The sequence below is a fragment of the Cyprinus carpio genome, chromosome A23, assembly GCF_018340385.1.
Source record: "Cyprinus carpio isolate SPL01 chromosome A23, ASM1834038v1, whole genome shotgun sequence".
Taxonomy (NCBI): Eukaryota; Metazoa; Chordata; class Actinopteri; order Cypriniformes; family Cyprinidae; genus Cyprinus; species Cyprinus carpio.
The window spans coordinates 15,851,962-15,869,014 of record NC_056594.1 but is presented as its reverse complement, the minus strand read 5'-3'; the positions used below and the strand labels follow the sequence as shown (position 1 = coordinate 15,869,014).

Genomic DNA, 17,053 nt, shown 5'->3' with positions numbered 1-17,053 from the left:
TCCGGATTCTTCAGATAAAATGTTGGCAGCAGGAGCATAATCAGAATTTCTTAATAGCCTGGCAATAATATTCCTCAGAATTATTTCCTAAAGAATTACCTTTATGATGTTTAAATACACATCCAAATCAATAAAATGCATTTGTTTAAGATTGTTGAGGTAATGAATGGCTGAGATTACTATTGCTGTTTTGCAATACTCTTGCAGTTCCACATTATGTGATGTAATAAGGCTTGTGCTTATATTTCATAATCATCTGGTCCACTGCTTGTAGGGAATTAACCTTAGTCTAACCAGTGTGCTCAAAATCTTTTCTGGAGTATTTAATTTAATTTAATTTAATTTAAACAGCAAAATTTTATTTAACAGCTAATCCAGAATAATGCATACCATCTGAAACTGACAATGGGTCTACAACTGAAAAGGAATAGTTAATCTAATATGAATGTTTTTATCTTCCTCATTGCTATTCAGCTGGTTTCCACGTGAGTGCAGTATACATCAAATAAAAATCATTGGCTGAGACTTGTAGTGGCTGTACTTAGTTTTGGAACGAGTGTTCAAAAAATAAAAAAAAACTGCGTATAATGCTACTATATCTCAGTTTTCATTTAACTTAAGATGACAAGCAAAACAAAAGACACTCTTTCAGTTGATGCTTTGGTCAGGTCAGTAAACACACAATTTTGCTTTCTTTATTGTCCAAATAAAACACATGGCTGAAGATCAACATCCTTTTTACAGTCGACAGCAACAGTCTTGCAGGTGCATTGTAAGGCTTAATGTCTTTTAGCGAGCGTGTCTATGGTAAAATTAACCAGCATTAACCAGAGTGAATGAGTATGATCCTTTTTTGATAAAGTACAGCATACATGGCTGTGCTGAGGTGTTCCAGCTAGCACCAACATGGTAACACAAATGGACGTACATAATGGTTATGCCAAGAAGTGAAATAGTTACAGTGGGTTAATGGACTTAGCAATAACATGATATCAATAAACACAGCACAAACCCAAGATTATTCATCTTCTCTCTATTAAACAGCCCAATAGTCAGTCAATGCAAAATACTATGTTCTTAGTCATTTGTACACAACAGGGTCAAGAAAGAAGGATAGAAAAAGATAGGTATTGTTTTGATCAGGGAAAAATACACATTCTCATCAGTTGGTAGATGATATTAGATGATATGCAGTTTGTAGTGATGACCAAATGTATCATTATTTTAATTTAAATTTTAAATAAAATGTAAAAGTAACAGATAAAGAGACTGAAGATACTGTATGGATTTGTTCCTATCCATCAAAATGTTCACTCTCCAAACATTTATGAGTATTATTGCACCAAATTATGTAAATGACTTGCAATGGTATAGTCATAATGCTGATAACTCTTTATGAATCTTAAAAAGAGAAGTATTTTGAAACATGTAAACATATGCTATATGATTTTTTTCTTTCCCTTTAGCTTTCATACAAGTACTTTAACTCATACTCTTTTTTAGTTTAGACATGTTTGAAATACTGCAATATAAACATATGTTCCTATTACAGGCATATAATAAACTGGATTGATCAGGGTTCTTTGTTCTTGAGAAGAACATTCAATCCTCCTTAAAGGGGTACTCAGCCCTTTTTCAGAATCAGACCCATTATTTCCATTATGACACAAATGTCCTTTGAGAACTATTGAAAAAAGAAATACCAAATTTTTCAGTGATATGCAATTTTTCACTTGAAAGGTGAGCGGAAATGTCCTGAAAAGATACCTTAATAACTGTGAACAGTTTTTTTTTAAAACATAAAGAGTGTTTCTTGCAAAGTCTGATCCCTGTTCTTGAAGGCAACATATTCTGTGCTTAATAAAATGCCTGTGTTACCAGAAACTCAACCCTTTAATTATCTAGCACACAAACCGTTTTTATTTATTCGTTAAAGAGTGCTATTATGCTTTTTCACTTTTTCAACTTTAGTTATTCTGTAATGTTGCTGTTTGAACATAAAAAAGATCTGCAAAGTTACAAAGCTCAAAGTCCAATTCAAAAGGAGGTATTTTATTTAACAGAATTCACTTTTCAAAGACTACAACAAGCTACTCGTTTGGACTACAACGCATATTTACCGGGATTTGTGATATCACAAAGATTGACGAATGGGACGAGACCTGGTTGAGCTGCTCTAGAGAAGACAACGAGTGTTATCACTATGTCATAGACACGCTAGCTTTCCCAAAGCAGACGAGCTTAGAGTGGTTACAATCATCCGGGTTTAAATCACACTCAAATTGATTTGATTTTGATGCAATGAAGCTCGAGGCAGGCGGTTATGGTAAGGGGCGTGACATTTCCCGACCAGGCGCCGAGTGCTGCCAATCACAACACACACTGGCCCAGCTAACCAATCACAGCACAGTTCGTAATAATGTAAAATATGTGAAAAATAATGTTTTTCGAACAACCTAGTAGGAGATCCTGTTCTAGTACACCCCAAAACAAAATCAAGACTTTGTAAAAGAGCATAATAGGACACCTTTAATGTTTTAAACAGGGTGAAATGCACCTTTCAGATGCTGAATAGCCAAATGTTAGAAAGTCTTAAGGCGTTTAATGAGACAACTCACACATTTTACTTGTACCTACTACAACCTCAATACCCACTGAATTATGACCAAATGGATTCAGTATTTGTTGAATACGGCAGCTGCCACGAAAGATTTAAAAACACCTAGAATGGTTTGAAACGGTGTTTAAGCACCATTGCTGTTAATCTACCACAATGATATGTTGTTTTGCTCATTATAGATTTACCGTGGCCTCATTAATTTGGTCAGACCCCTGCCTAACCTCCTAATCCAATAACCACTAGTGTCTCATGTGCTTCCACAGATGACAAGAGTCAATAGGGGGTCATGTGGAGATCTGACAAACTCTTCTTCTTCACCAAATAAAGCTAGACAGAACTGACTTTTCTGCTCACTAACACATTACATCTTTTATTTGGAGAAGGTAAAACATCTCAGACTGTCGTCTCATATTCCATCACTTCCTTCGGTGTGCCTAGACAGCGGTACTGGATCCTTGGAGTGACCGGAGCTGCAGCTTCCAGTACCAAAATGGTCTTTCGCAGCCTGCGATCAATGAAGTGTGCATCCCAGGCTGGGTACTGCTTCCTGGGAAGGTCGATGCGAATTACCGGCCCCTCTGTCCTTGGGGTGAGGCGAGGCGCAGCGGTTCGCGAGGCTTTAAGGGTCCGCATCTTAAACACTTCTCCAACATCTCCTCCTGGTACTGACTCTCCTCCTTTAGTCCTCTGCAGAGTCCGCGGCGGGCTGCTCACCACATCCAGAGGAGGAGGAGCGGAGGTGGGCGACGAGACACAAGGATCAGAAACAGCACCCATCTGGACGTCGCAACATCCAATATAGGTCCCAGACACAGGGCCATCAGGGTGCAAAAGGCAGTAGTAGACAAACATAAAAAATGTGCCCAGGGCATAGCTACAGGCCACCACGCACACCACTACAACGGCATAAAAGTCTGAAGTGCGTGGGCTGCGGTATATATACCACACGGCAGTGAGGGCCACATTTTCGCCCAGGATTATGAGGCTGTAAAGCAGCAGACGGCACCGTGTGGGGCCCTCACGGACGCTGAACCAGCAGAATATGTACATGATGCCTACCATCATGTTGTAGATGATCTCCTCCCACTTGGACATGCAGAAGTCCGTCTCACCTTGGATGATCCAGAAGGTCATTGCGCACCAGTGGGCCACGATGAAAATGCCGAAGTAGAGCTGGAAAATGGAAACAAAGAGGGCGAAGGCCATGGCGCGGGCTCCCACTGTGAACAGGTGCCACAGCATGTGCACCACCACTGCTTTATATGACATGGGGAGCTTGTCGTCACGAGAGTCCCGTAATGCCTTCTGATAAGACGCCATCATCCAGCCCAGAGACACTAGTGAGGCTGAAGCAGACAGACCTGGATCAAATGAAGCACAATGAGAAAGAGTGACAGAGAGAAAATGGGTCACTTTACATGGTACATTAATTCAGTTTAATTACACTGCCGGAATAAGTACGAATTTGATTTTTGGATAGTTAGATTGTGTTTCAGTGTATTAGGGAGGACTTCTAAGTAGCTACTTGGCTATTGTTTCACACTGTATAGTCTATAAAATAAAAAATATAAATATAAATATAAATAATAAATTATTTTAAAATAATACATTGAAAAAAAGATTTATTTAGGCTTATTAAATATTTTTTGAATTATTATCATTATTATTTTTTTTTAGAAAGCTTTTATATTTTTATTGTACTAAAGCCAAAACTAATTGAAATATTATTTGGACAATTTACTTTCTATTAATTTTATAGTGCATGTTTTGGTAATGTTATGGTAACATTAGATTACTTTTAATATGATCTATGAGACAATATTCTAAATGACCATTTATTTGATTACTGTAATTTTCATGTAAATGTTATATCTTGGGAGGTATGCCTTAAGTAGCTACTTGGCTAATGGTTAGCACTGCATGGTCTATAAAATGATAAATATAAATGTAAATAATAAAATAAAATCATTATATAATAATAAGAAGAAAAATTGAGTACTTAAGCAAAAAAATACTTCAAATTCATTTCAAATCAAAGCCTACAGAGGCAAAGTTGATACATGAACAATAAAATACTGCAAATTGATTTCAAAGTCTGTACAGTATATAAAGAATGACAGTACACCTCACCATCTTTATCAGAAAAAAAAAAAATGAAATGTGCTGGTACGCTCTTGAGAAGCTCTCATGAATATTTAATCAGGTTCCTGTCCGGCCATTCATCAGCTCACCCATTTTGTCAGGAGCAGTCAAAATGGAAAATCTCTCCTTATCAGCAAAAACATAATCATTAGCTAGTTCTCCAGCCGTCTCGCATTGCACTGAATATGATTATAAGCGATTATGACAGACCCAGCAAAGCACCTTAATCATGATATCAGTCTTCAGACTGGAAAAGTGCAGGTAAGGACAGACCAAGAGGAAACACTCTTGCACTGATGCCAGAATTTTCTACACTGCTGACTGTAGGGCAGATGAGTGCCCTGCTCATCTCCTGAGAACTGGATATGCTTTGTTGTGGAATCACATTTTGGCTTTCCTCAGGTTCATTTTTATCTTTCTGGAAAAAGAGGCCTTCAGCAGTCTGAATAAATGTAATGTGATTAGGGCTCCCATAGTGTAAATACTGCAACTCTAGCCCGAATGGCATGGAAGACAGAAGGACGTCACATTAAATGACATTTTTAAACAAAATTCAAATCCTTTAGTTAACTAGCTCTGGGCACTCTATAAAAGTCACAGTTTGCAGTTTGACATTTGGATGAAATTCCTCAGGGAACATCTAACAGTGGCTACAATTGTTCCCATGGAGCTGAACTAATGCAACAGCGAGTTCTCGCAGCTCTGTAATCAAAAGCACACGTCAGGTGGGTTTGTAACTATCACACATCCTATTCCCTCCTTACAGACCCAAAGATAGACTGGAGCAATTTAAACTACACAATTAAAGACCATTTTAACCATTATGAAGACAGTGACACATCTAATGAGGTATTATATTTTAAGTGATCCTTTGATTTCTGTAATTTTCATGTTTCAATTATATATCTCTTCATGATTATTCATTGCAAATTTGAAGTGAGCTCTTCCAGGGGAAAATGAAAAAAATGTGTTTTAACTGCTGCTTAAAATTTTAATCTGATAAAATGGTCAGTCTCATGCATAATGACCTGAAATGTGTATGTATGCAACCCGTTGACTTTTATATTCAGTCAACTGTATCACATCCTCAGTAATTAACCAGCTAATTTGCTCTTGGATTGAAAATGAGATGCTGAGCAAACGCATGCTGTGAAATTGCACTTTGATCTTTAATGATGTCCAAATGAATTTCTAAAACAATTCTTATTGTGTCACATTTAAATTAGATGCAATACAGAAATCACACTGCAAGAAAGGCACTGAATCAAACTCTGTACTCTTTGACCTGGTGGATAGCAATATGACAGATTGGGTGACTGATGTAGTAGCCTCTCAGTCTCAGACAGTACGCCCACAGTCCACCCACAGCACATTTTCTGACCATCTGATGTATAGTGCACTCAAAAATGTGTTGGTTTAATTAGTTAGTTAGTTATGTCTTTTTGTGTGGTTTTGTGAATTTTATGGGTGTAGGGGCAGGTTTTTTCTTATATATTTCTGAAAAAGTACTGCTAACAAGACTTAGGAACTAAATATGAATATAATAAATATGATGCAGACAAAAACTATTTCTAACATACTTAATGAGCTGGTTTTAATCATAGGTGTCATCAGCTTACCCTGCAAAGGGAGGACCTGGCTGGTCTGGACCATAATGCTGAGTTGCAGAACAAGCTGAGGTGCGCTCTTCAGGAAGGTCTCAAGCAACCTCAGCATGCTGATGTCAGCATTCTCGAACATCGTGCGCCAGTAGAAGTGTTTGTGCTCGCGGTCCCCATGCCAGCGGCTTTGCACGCCCATATATAAGGCATGGACATACCTGAGATAAAAAGCACAGGATAAGACCTCCAAATAGTTTCTGTAAAAATCACCAAAACTTGCATCAGAAAAATGCTAATTACACCACTGCTCAAAAGTTTGGAAAACATTTTTGAGAGTGCTCACCAAGGCTGCATTTATTTGATGAAAAATACAATAAAAACAGTAATATTGTGAAATCTTATTGCAATTTAAAATCACTGTTTACTATTTTAATATATTTAAAAATGTAACCTGTAATGGTAAAGCTGAATTTTCAGCATCATTACTCCAGTCACTGGTGTCACATGATCCTTCAATTATAATTCTAATATGCTGATTTGCTGCTCAAGAAACATTTCTTATTATTATCATCCATGCTGAAATTGATGTTTTGCTGCTTAATATTTTTGTCGAAACCATGATCACTACACTACAGTGCACTGGCAGTTTTGTACAAGATTTAAGAAAATAGAAAGAAAGAAAGAAAGAAAGAAAGATATTAATACAAAGACACTAAACTGATCAAATTAGCTTTATAATGTTACAAAAAGATTTATTTTTCTCAAATAAATGTTGTTTTTTGGAAGTGATTTCTGAAGGATCATGTGACACTGAAGACTAGAGTAATGGCTGCTGAAAATTCAGCTTTGCCATCACAGGAACAAATTAAATTTGAAAACATTTAGAAACAAATAGAAAGCAGTTATTTAAATTTTTAATAATATTTTCACAATATTACTGTATTTTTTGTCAAATAAATGTTGCCTTGGTGAGCATTAGAGTACTCTTTCTAAATCATAAAAAAATTTTTGATATATATATATATATAAATATATATAATATAATATAATATATATATAAAAAATAATCATAATTATTCCAAACTTTTGACTGGTAGTGTATGGAAACTGGAAATTACATAGTTAGCATCGATGCCAGTCTGAGGGCTTGGAAAAGACCCAGAGTCTGCTAATGTTACTGTGACCAGCTGAAAAAGGCAGTACACTTGTCTGGGCAGGCTGCCAGTGCACTATCGAGTGCTCATGTCATGTTCTGTCTCCATGCTGTTGCAGATGTCTTGTGAGACACACCATGGTCACGCTTGAGATTACATGGATGTCAAAGAGCATGTTTTTCACAAGAGGGATCACTGTCTCTTACATTCGTTATTTCAAATTTCCTGATTTACGACCCCAGGACTGCACTGTTTATCCTGTGAGATGGATGTAAGTGCCAGAGGAAAGGAGAGAGTGGCTTTTGGAAGATATGAAGCAAAAACTGCAGCTGTGCATTCAAAAGATATTTATGTGAGCCCCTTAAAAAATCTGACTTTCACTGGACTTAATTTGTTTCCTTTGACAGGAAGTGCCATGATATTTCAGTTTGTCTCAAGGGTAGCGAGAGTAATAGAAGTGCTCGCTGGATGTCAGGAGATTGGCAGAATGAATCACCCTGACTTGATGAGGTCTATAAAATTGCTCCACATCCTTCTCACAACTTGCTGTGTGAGAAAAAAAACAGCCTCTGAAAAGAAAAATTAAGCAATAGAGAGCCTACGAGAGAGGCTGTCAGCGAGTCAGCCTCAAATTTGAGAAGTGGCACACAGTCTTTCTTTCTCTGAATAAAGAGTGTGCTTTCAATGAGACAGAAAAGCTGCCTTTGCTTGTAAAATTCACACAGATGATTTCAGACAAAATCAAACCTTGAACCTTGACCGCGTAGCTCCTTTTTCTTTAAGAAAAATAAGAAAACGTTAATAAACAGCCAGTGCTTAGTCTGAGAAAACGTCTCTCAAACAGCCACGATTGGCAGGCAATGCATCAGTCTCCATGGTGACGAATGACAGACATTGCTGACAAGCTTGGCCCATTACTTGGCTTAATTTAATTGGAGACAATCATCTGCTAGGCCTGTGTTTTGCAAAGACTCAGGCTTCCTCTGAAAAGGACTTTCTAATATAAAGGCAGGTTAGAACTGGATCACCACACTGATTATGTTGCTGTTCACCTGCCATTAAACTCCATTTGAATTCAACAACATTAAGAATGGCTAATTGACCCATTTGGTTACTCAGATGGCACAGCTAACCAATCAGCACTCAGCTATTAACTGGCAGGGTTCCTGTAATTCAGTTAAATACCATTACAGTTCCCCCTCTCTGCTAAATTACAATGCTGATCACACCCTTGAGAATGACTGCAGAAAGAAAGAAAGAAAGAAAGAAAGAAAGAAAGAAAGAAAGAAAGAAAGAAAGAAAGAAAGAAAGAAAGAAAGAAAAAGAATTGATATCAATGTTGAATGTTCTCGATCAGATTTCCAGTTGGCTGGAATAAGGCTGTCATTTATTTTATTGAACAGTAAAGCCCTGCTGAGGTAGTTATGAGACACTGGATCATGTCATCATGTAACAGAATTAGGAAAATGGAAGTGCTTTCTATTTCTTTAACAAAATTTAAAAAGCCATTTCACAATATAGAGTATAAATCAATGGAGGACTACCATCTACCAGCCAGGAAGAAAGCGAAAGACAATTTTCCTGCACCAATAAAATCAATTTATGGAATAATCTGTATCTGTCTTTACATTGTTTTACAAACAATTAGTAACAGATTTATTTAATGTATTCAATGAACATAATTGTGCAGCTAGAATATTAAGAATATGCACAATATGTGACAGACTTCTGCTGACCAAGGGTTGAAGGTTCTTTTATTTCCAAACTATTGTCTTGTTCAGTCAAAAAAATATGTACATAAGGCAGTTCAGAGCTTGATATTTCGCCCCTATGCATAATAGACCAAATTTAGGAATGTAAAGACATTTAAAAACATTTTAAATGGTATTTCTTGAATTTGCGATAAACAGAAAAAACACCTTATACATAAACACATTCAGATATCTGTCTTTAATTAATGTATTTAATTCATCCCATCAGTGCTCAACCCTTCATATCAGACACACCTTCAAACAAGCACAAACCTAAATTACACTAAAACACACCCAGCTTCCCCCCATTTATCAAACACACAGTAACCACAGCTCAAGTTTTATTTGGTTCCTTTTCTTGTCACAGTTAATCCCAGTGCACCCTCTCTCAGGAATATGTCTCAAATAGGAATTAAGCTCTTTGGCCAGCAGCAACAGACATCCACTATCTCTCCTGAATGAGTCCTCTCCCCAGTCCTCCTCGGTAGAGTTTTACTTTGGTATCCGCAGGGGAGAATCTATCACGCAGTGTTTGCAAATGATCTCGTTATCACAGATGAGACATGTTTTTTTTTTTTTTAAATTGGTGTTTTTCACCTTCACTCTTGCTCACTCACACCTTAGGTCTGAGTCTTATGTATTTATAAATCTTCTGAAAAAGAACATGGATTTTAAACACACTTATATGTTCAATATTACTTAATAGACTTATTGACTACAATATAATGAACAAATTCAATTTCCCTGCCCAACAGGATGTTAGTAATGGATGAAAATTAACAGTAAAGTATTAAAGGAATAGTTCAGCCAAAAATGAAAATTTGCTGAGAATTTATTTGCGCTCAGGTCATCCAAGATGTAGATGTATTTGTTTCTTCATTAGAACAGATTTGGAGAAATTTAGCATTACATCACTTGCTCACCAATGGATCCTCTGCAGTGAATGCATGCCATTAGAATGAGAGTGCAAACAACTGATAAAAACATATAATCCACAAGTAATCAACACAGTTCTAGTCCACTGATTAATGTGCTTGTAAGAAACAAATCCAACATTAAAGCATTTTTTTTTTGTTTGTTTGTTTTTAAATTTTAACCATCCATTCTGGCTTAAATCTTTTCCTATTAATTGTGAACTAAATTTGAACAATATCAGATTGCATAAATAATAGGCTGAGCTTGCAGTCATGGCAAGAAAACATTTCTTTCTATGGAATTATCCTTGAGCTGTGTGCGATGTCATACAGTGCGATAAGTGTAATCCAATTTATATAATGACTCTTATGTGCCGAATCTTTTGAGAAAATCAAAAACATAAGAGCACAACCAGTGTAATCTGATTCACAAACAAATGACTCTTATGAATCAATAATCTGAGTGAATCAAAAACAAACAGCGAATCCAATGTAGTTCACAAACAAATGATTTATCATTCTAAATGAACCATTCAGAAAGACTCACAATCTACAGCTCTTCACTTAATGGACCCACTGAATCAATCAGAGCATCAAGATTATCATTGGTTTCAGTGATGGAATATTTTTTATTAAAATATTCCAAAGATTATGCTTATACAAAGCAAATCTTTTTAGAGTTCATAAATGTTATGTTTTATTATAATAAATGTTTATCAAGATGTTTATTCAAATAATTAAATGAGACTAAATGAATATGTAAACAAATGAAAACTGTTGCCTCCTATTTTTACATTCTACAAATACTTTTTGCAGTGCATGTAGTTATTTCTCTCAACGCAGCTTGTGTAAAGGTGTCTTTTCTTCCTCGAGGGTGGTGTCTGATCCTGATTGATCCTGCTCATGTGATGCTGCAGGGAACATGGAATTGAAAACCATCTTTGAACGTGTGCACTGAACTAGGTCAGAGTACTCAGAGGGGACTCTAGCGCACACTCAAAATGCTTAGTAAAGTCTTTGGTTAAATGTAATGTGTTTATTGCACATCAGTTAGTTGTATCATTATTTTATTCCTGATGTAATTACAAGCCATGAGGGGAAATTGCTTTATAATGGCTAATTTTCATATCAAACAGCCCACTTTTCACATATTCTCCCTCTCAAACATTCTCTCAAGTATGGATCTCAACCCTAAAAATGACCATTTATTTTCACATCTACTCTCCACCTATCATTCCTCACCTGTTCTTCTTTGAAATAGCTCAGTGCTCTCTCAATCTCTGGCTGACTGCTGCAGGTAAGGACATGTAAAAACTACAGCTATAATCATTGTAATGCAGAGATGTGACAAGTACAGTGCCGGTGCAGCTTTAATGGCATTACTGCTAATTCCAATCAAACAAAGACAGAGAGCCTGGGAAGCTCTGCTGGGAAGCTTTTAAGCAAAGACTTAGTCAGAGAGTAGGCTACTAGTGAGAGGTGAAGAACAGAAATCCATTGCAGGTCAAACAGAGGTAACATGAAAATGGCAAAATGTGCTTTCTAAAAGGTGCTATTCTTAGCTATACTAATAGAAAGAGAGAAAGAGAGAGCAGAGGATATATCATTAGACATCGGCCTGCAGTGCCAATGATGTTTTCGTTAGTGGCACTGGAAATATTTTCAGTTAATTATATATTCATGGGAACGTAGCTCAGAAGGGTTTAGGCTAAAAGTCTCAAGGCTAATTTGTGAATAAAAAGAGATAATAGTTTGATTTATTCAAATTAGATGAAAATTATTTCCCAATTGTGTCTTATTTGCTGGCTGGCTGGTTTGTTTTGAATTGCAGATATCCTCATTCTCTTTCCGAAAAGCGTCTGCCGTCTCATTATATGAGGACATGCACACATGAACTTCATCTCCTGAGCTGTTCTAAGTGTCACTTCACCAGCTTTTCACAATTTCATTTGATAAAAATTATCATTATATCCAGTGTTGGGGAGTAACTAGTTACATGTAATGGCGTTACATTGTTTAATTACAAAATAAATGTAACTGTAATCAGTTACAGTTACTGATATTTTTTTAAATTAAATTACAGTATGAAAATTTTAATGATTACAAAGGGGGTTACATCTTAATATTTACACACACACACACACACACACACACACACACACAGAGAGAGAGAGAGAGAGAGAGAGAGAGAGAGAGATCTAATTGATTTCTTTCCCAAATTGCATTGACTGATGTTTCAGGAGTTTAGGACACAGAATAGGACACATGCTTATTCGATTACTGTTTTATTTCCTATTTGGGTTTTTGTATATGCTTTCTTTCTTAAGATTAACTGTTTTATTCCAAGGCATTGTTAGATGCCAGTGTTTCCTGTCATAGCTATGCAAAGATTTTTTTGTTTTTAAACTTAGAACGATCTCAAAGTAAAAAGAGGTGGTAAAGACTGATTTTGTGGTGGCTATGCTTTAAAATTTAATTATTATAATCTTAATTCAAGTTAAAAGTCTGACAGTAGTCAGTGTTGAGTCCTACTGTAAGGTTAACCCTGCCTGGTTTAAATGTTTGAAAATGATTAACAGCTGAAAACATTTGTTAGAAATTAAGAAAAGTAATTAAAAAGTAATCAAATGTAATCAGTTACATTACTTTAATAAAGTAATTGAGTAATTAAACAACTTATTACATTTTAAATATGGTAACTTGTAATCTGTAACCTATTAAATTTCCAAAGTAACATTTTTAACATTGATCATATCATATATACACAGAAACTCAAATGACTTCATTATAACCTGCCAATAAAAGTTTAGTCCAATTTGGAGAAATTATGGCAGGAATATATTACTGTTGCACAGTAGAATGTACTTCTTAATAATAATAATAATAATAATAATAATTATTATAATTATTATTATTATTATTATTATTATTATTATTATTATTATTATTATGCATTATTTTTAATGAATACATATTTTTTCCACATTTTTTTTATTTAAACCATAAATATGCTATTTGCTTATTTAATAATTTCATTAAGTTTTAAAAGATTAACTAAACTGTTAGTAAATTTGTATTTGATATTACATTGTTTTTATATTCTGTTAACTTCTGACAGTAAAACAAGCCAATAAGCCATATAAACGTCCAGTCAAAGGAAACAGATCTGATACAGATTTTTGGTCATACAGTGCAAATTTGGTATCACAAAAAAATGGGGGAAACATCTAATAAAAAGGTCAGGAGCAGAGGGCTGATGAAAAGCATGAGTGACAGACAGAGAATGACACAGACTGCATGAGAAGGACAGCACACGTGTTGTGACAGCAGCTTGAAGCTTGATCAAAATGACCGGCAGCTTTGTGATATCAATGGCAGCAAACATCCTTAACCCTGTGTTACCCTGCGGGTCAGCCAGCAGTAGTGTCCAGTCACAGAAGCTTGGTCTGTCACTGATGATCAGCGCAGGCAGTGAAAGACAAGCACAATTACATGGCGCTCACTCCCTACACATGTCTCTAATATGTGTGGGTGTGTTCCTATTGATTTATATGTGAGTGGATTTAACTTTTGGCTGTGATTGTAGGCTGCAAATTTTTTTCTCAGCATTATTATGGAAATTGCATTGTGAGTTGCAGCACACTGTCTGTCAGCAATCAAGACGCTTAGCACTTGATAGACACTTGCACATTCTGCTTATGGCAACCACACTGAGCAAAAAAGTGAGGAAGCGAAATCTAATGTCACTGTTTCTTGAGCTCAGTTTAGAAAGGACTTTTTCTATAGAAAACCATCATCTTTATGACTTTATGGCATATTTTAGGTAAAATCTGGTGCATAAAAACAGTTCAGGCCCTGTTAAAGGAGTAGTTCACTCAAAATGGACTCCAGTCCATCAATTAACATCTTGTGAAGTGAAAAGCCACCATCGTTAATGTGTTATAATTATTAACAAAATAATTTCTGGACAGTCTATTAATCCATAATAACACCTCCTCCAGTGAAAAAGTCAGTCCCCATTTGTTTAGATCTGTTATAAACGGTGCTTGATCTGTGCATATTTCTCTCCTGATACAGACAAGACAACTTTTTCACTGGAGAAAGCAATATCATAGATGACTCATATTTTAGCTGAAAGCACAAGTCTGAAGTTAAAAACATATTAGTGATGGATGTTTATTGCAAATGTAGCTTTTCACTTCACAAGACGTTAATTGATGGACTGGAATCCTGTGGTTTACTTGTAGATAACTGTGATGTTTTTATCAACTGTTTGGACTCTCATTTTGACGGCACCCATTCACTGCAGAGGAAATTTAGCATAAATTTTCAGCATATTTTCATTCCTGGGTGAACTATTCCTTTAAGCAAAAAAAGAAATGACAAAAAAAAAAAAAAAAAAAAAAAAATATTCTAATGCATTATAGCTATGCCTGAAATTAAACCAATGCCATTGGTAAGTAACATGATAAAAAAAAAAAAAAAAAAAAAAACTTTTGCACTGCTCTAAAGACAAAGGGATTTCAGAGTCTGCATAAGGAGATTTCTGGTGGACAGACTGAATGAGTGGAGGAGTCTCTCTGGGAGATTATTGACCTAGAAGCTCATGAGAGGTGGAGGAGGAAGAGGAGGAGGAGCCTAGAACCAAATGGCTTGGAGATAATGATGAACTGGCATGGGACGACAGGAAATACAACGAGGATCCCGTTTCCTCACTATGACTGTAGGACAGTCATAGGCGATGCAAACTAACAGCAGTGAGGTTGAGTACTGTGATATCTTGCATCATTTTTGTTGTCCTTTTCCCATCATATACACCACTACTTACATAAGTGGCTACTGAATGTATTTTCCAGTGATTGATTCTTAAATTACTATCCTATATTTAGCCCCCTCAAATACATGTGCTTTCAAATACTGAATCTAATCTATTTGTGGAAACTACATAAATATTGACTGCATAAAAAGTTGTCAGTGGTATTTTCTTCAATATAAGCCTTGCCATCTTAGCAGTTTAATCATATGGCCCTTAATACCCAGACGTGGGTGTGGATTTGTTGCACGCCAAGGGAACGCACAGAATGACAGAACAATATGAATGAACTGCTGTTGTGACACCTTAAAGGAATGCACTATAGATTTGTTTCTCATTACATTAAGTTCAAAGCACTCACATACCTCCAGACCTGTGCCAGCTGAAGAACGTGCAAGACACTTTGGAAGAGCCACACGCAGGCTCTGCAGCAGCTCTCAGCGCTGCTCCGGGTTCCGGTGACCGCAGCGGAGCGGCCAGCGCCCCGCTGATCGCTGTCCTTGGTGCTGAAGTGGCTCTCCGCATTGAACGCCGCTACCATAGCAGCCGCAGCCGTGCCGCTCCCGTTGGAGTCCGAGTAATCGTACGCAAACCATCGGAAGCTAAGCACCTGCACCACAACAGAAGGAATGATGATAAAAACGAGTGTCAGAGCGAACCACCAGTAGTCCCGCCTGAGATAGTAGTCGGCAGCCAGCCACAGGTCTGAAGCCCCGTCCGAGAAAAAGACCAAGAGGGCGCAGAGGGTCCAGCAGCAGTCCAGGAGCGAATACTCCTTCCCTACGGGACGCAACTGGGGCGAGCGCTTCTCCGGCTCGGGAAGGCACGTCGGCGGAATGTCATTCTGCAAAGAAACGGCTGTACCGTCTGATTTCGCGGCCATGTTTGTTGTAAAAAAGAGAGTGGATGGAAAAGAGAGACAGAAGTGCGGGAGGGGGGTCGTGTGTCTGTATGGGAGGGAAAAAAGAGGGCTGGGACAAAAACGCTTCTCGTTATTCCTGCTTGAACATCTAGCTCCTGATTTTCCACCTGAATGCGATTTATCTCGGCAGTCGCTGACAGCGTCGCGTGTAGGAATGCATGGAGTTTTTATGCAAAAGCCTATAATGTGATATAGAATTAATAATACAGCGATAGGTGAAGGATCCAGCCTCATGGCCTGAGAGGAACGGTGCCTCTGCAGTCCTGATTCAGATTCAATTTAGCGCATGTATCTCGTTCTCTCAAGATGGATCAGTTTATGGAAAGGTATATTAACCCAAATTTTGTAAGAGACAGACAACCATGCTTTATTCCTTATCTTAATGCATACGTAAATTATATATATATATTATATATATATATATATATATATATATATATATATATATATATATATATATATATATATATATCTTATAAAATAGGATATAATATATAGTATTGTTTTTTTAAATTTTGCTAAAAGCTGCTATAGCAGTTAAAAATGCAGTCTCATTGCCTTGTAAACAGCAGCGCCTCATGGGTATAGTAGCTAAATGAAGTCATAATCTCCCCTTGTAGTGCAAATGCATTCATTTAAAACAGCTTCCACCACTACCACAGTCCGTACACATTATCATAAGTGGTGTTGATAAGAATGCGAATTAAGACCGAAAATGTAAAGGCAAGTCTGTGTAGATATTTGATCTTTAGATATTGATATCAAAAGCTGTATTTTAGTAGGAAAATAAAATAACACAAATCAGATTTCAAACGTTTAAAGCTCTTACTGTGAATTTGGTTTCTCTTTTTGTTTTTATATTAAGTTAACGATTCAGTTTTATGTAATTATATAATACGCATAATTATGTAATAAATTACTGTTTATATACCACATAATATATATTATTCAAAGCTAAAAAATAAAATCCGTTCAAGTGAAATACATTTTATTGCAACAAAGAGTTTTATATTTTTAGCAGTACACAGCTTTTCAGAAGATGACCTACTCAGTACACCTTTCCCCCTATATGCACTAATTTTGTCTTAAGTTAAAAAGAAAGCAAAGAAACCAATTAAAAATGTTATTGCTGATCT

The 17,053-nt window shown here is 36.5% G+C and overlaps 1 protein-coding gene across 1 annotated transcript; it reads right to left on the bottom strand.

The window, feature by feature from the left end:
- Positions 1-2,506: 2,506 nt before the first annotated feature.
- Positions 2,507-16,290, bottom strand: LOC109111296 (XK related 5-like). The gene is made up of 3 exons (XM_019124235.2): positions 15,361-16,290; positions 6,382-6,581; positions 2,507-3,981 (listed from the first exon to the last, which is right to left on the bottom strand). Exons 1-3 carry the CDS (start codon positions 16,149-16,151, stop codon positions 3,014-3,016), a joined length of 1,959 nt encoding a protein of 652 aa, XP_018979780.2. The 5' UTR covers positions 16,152-16,290; the 3' UTR covers positions 2,507-3,013.
- Positions 16,291-17,053: the final 763 nt, after the last annotated feature.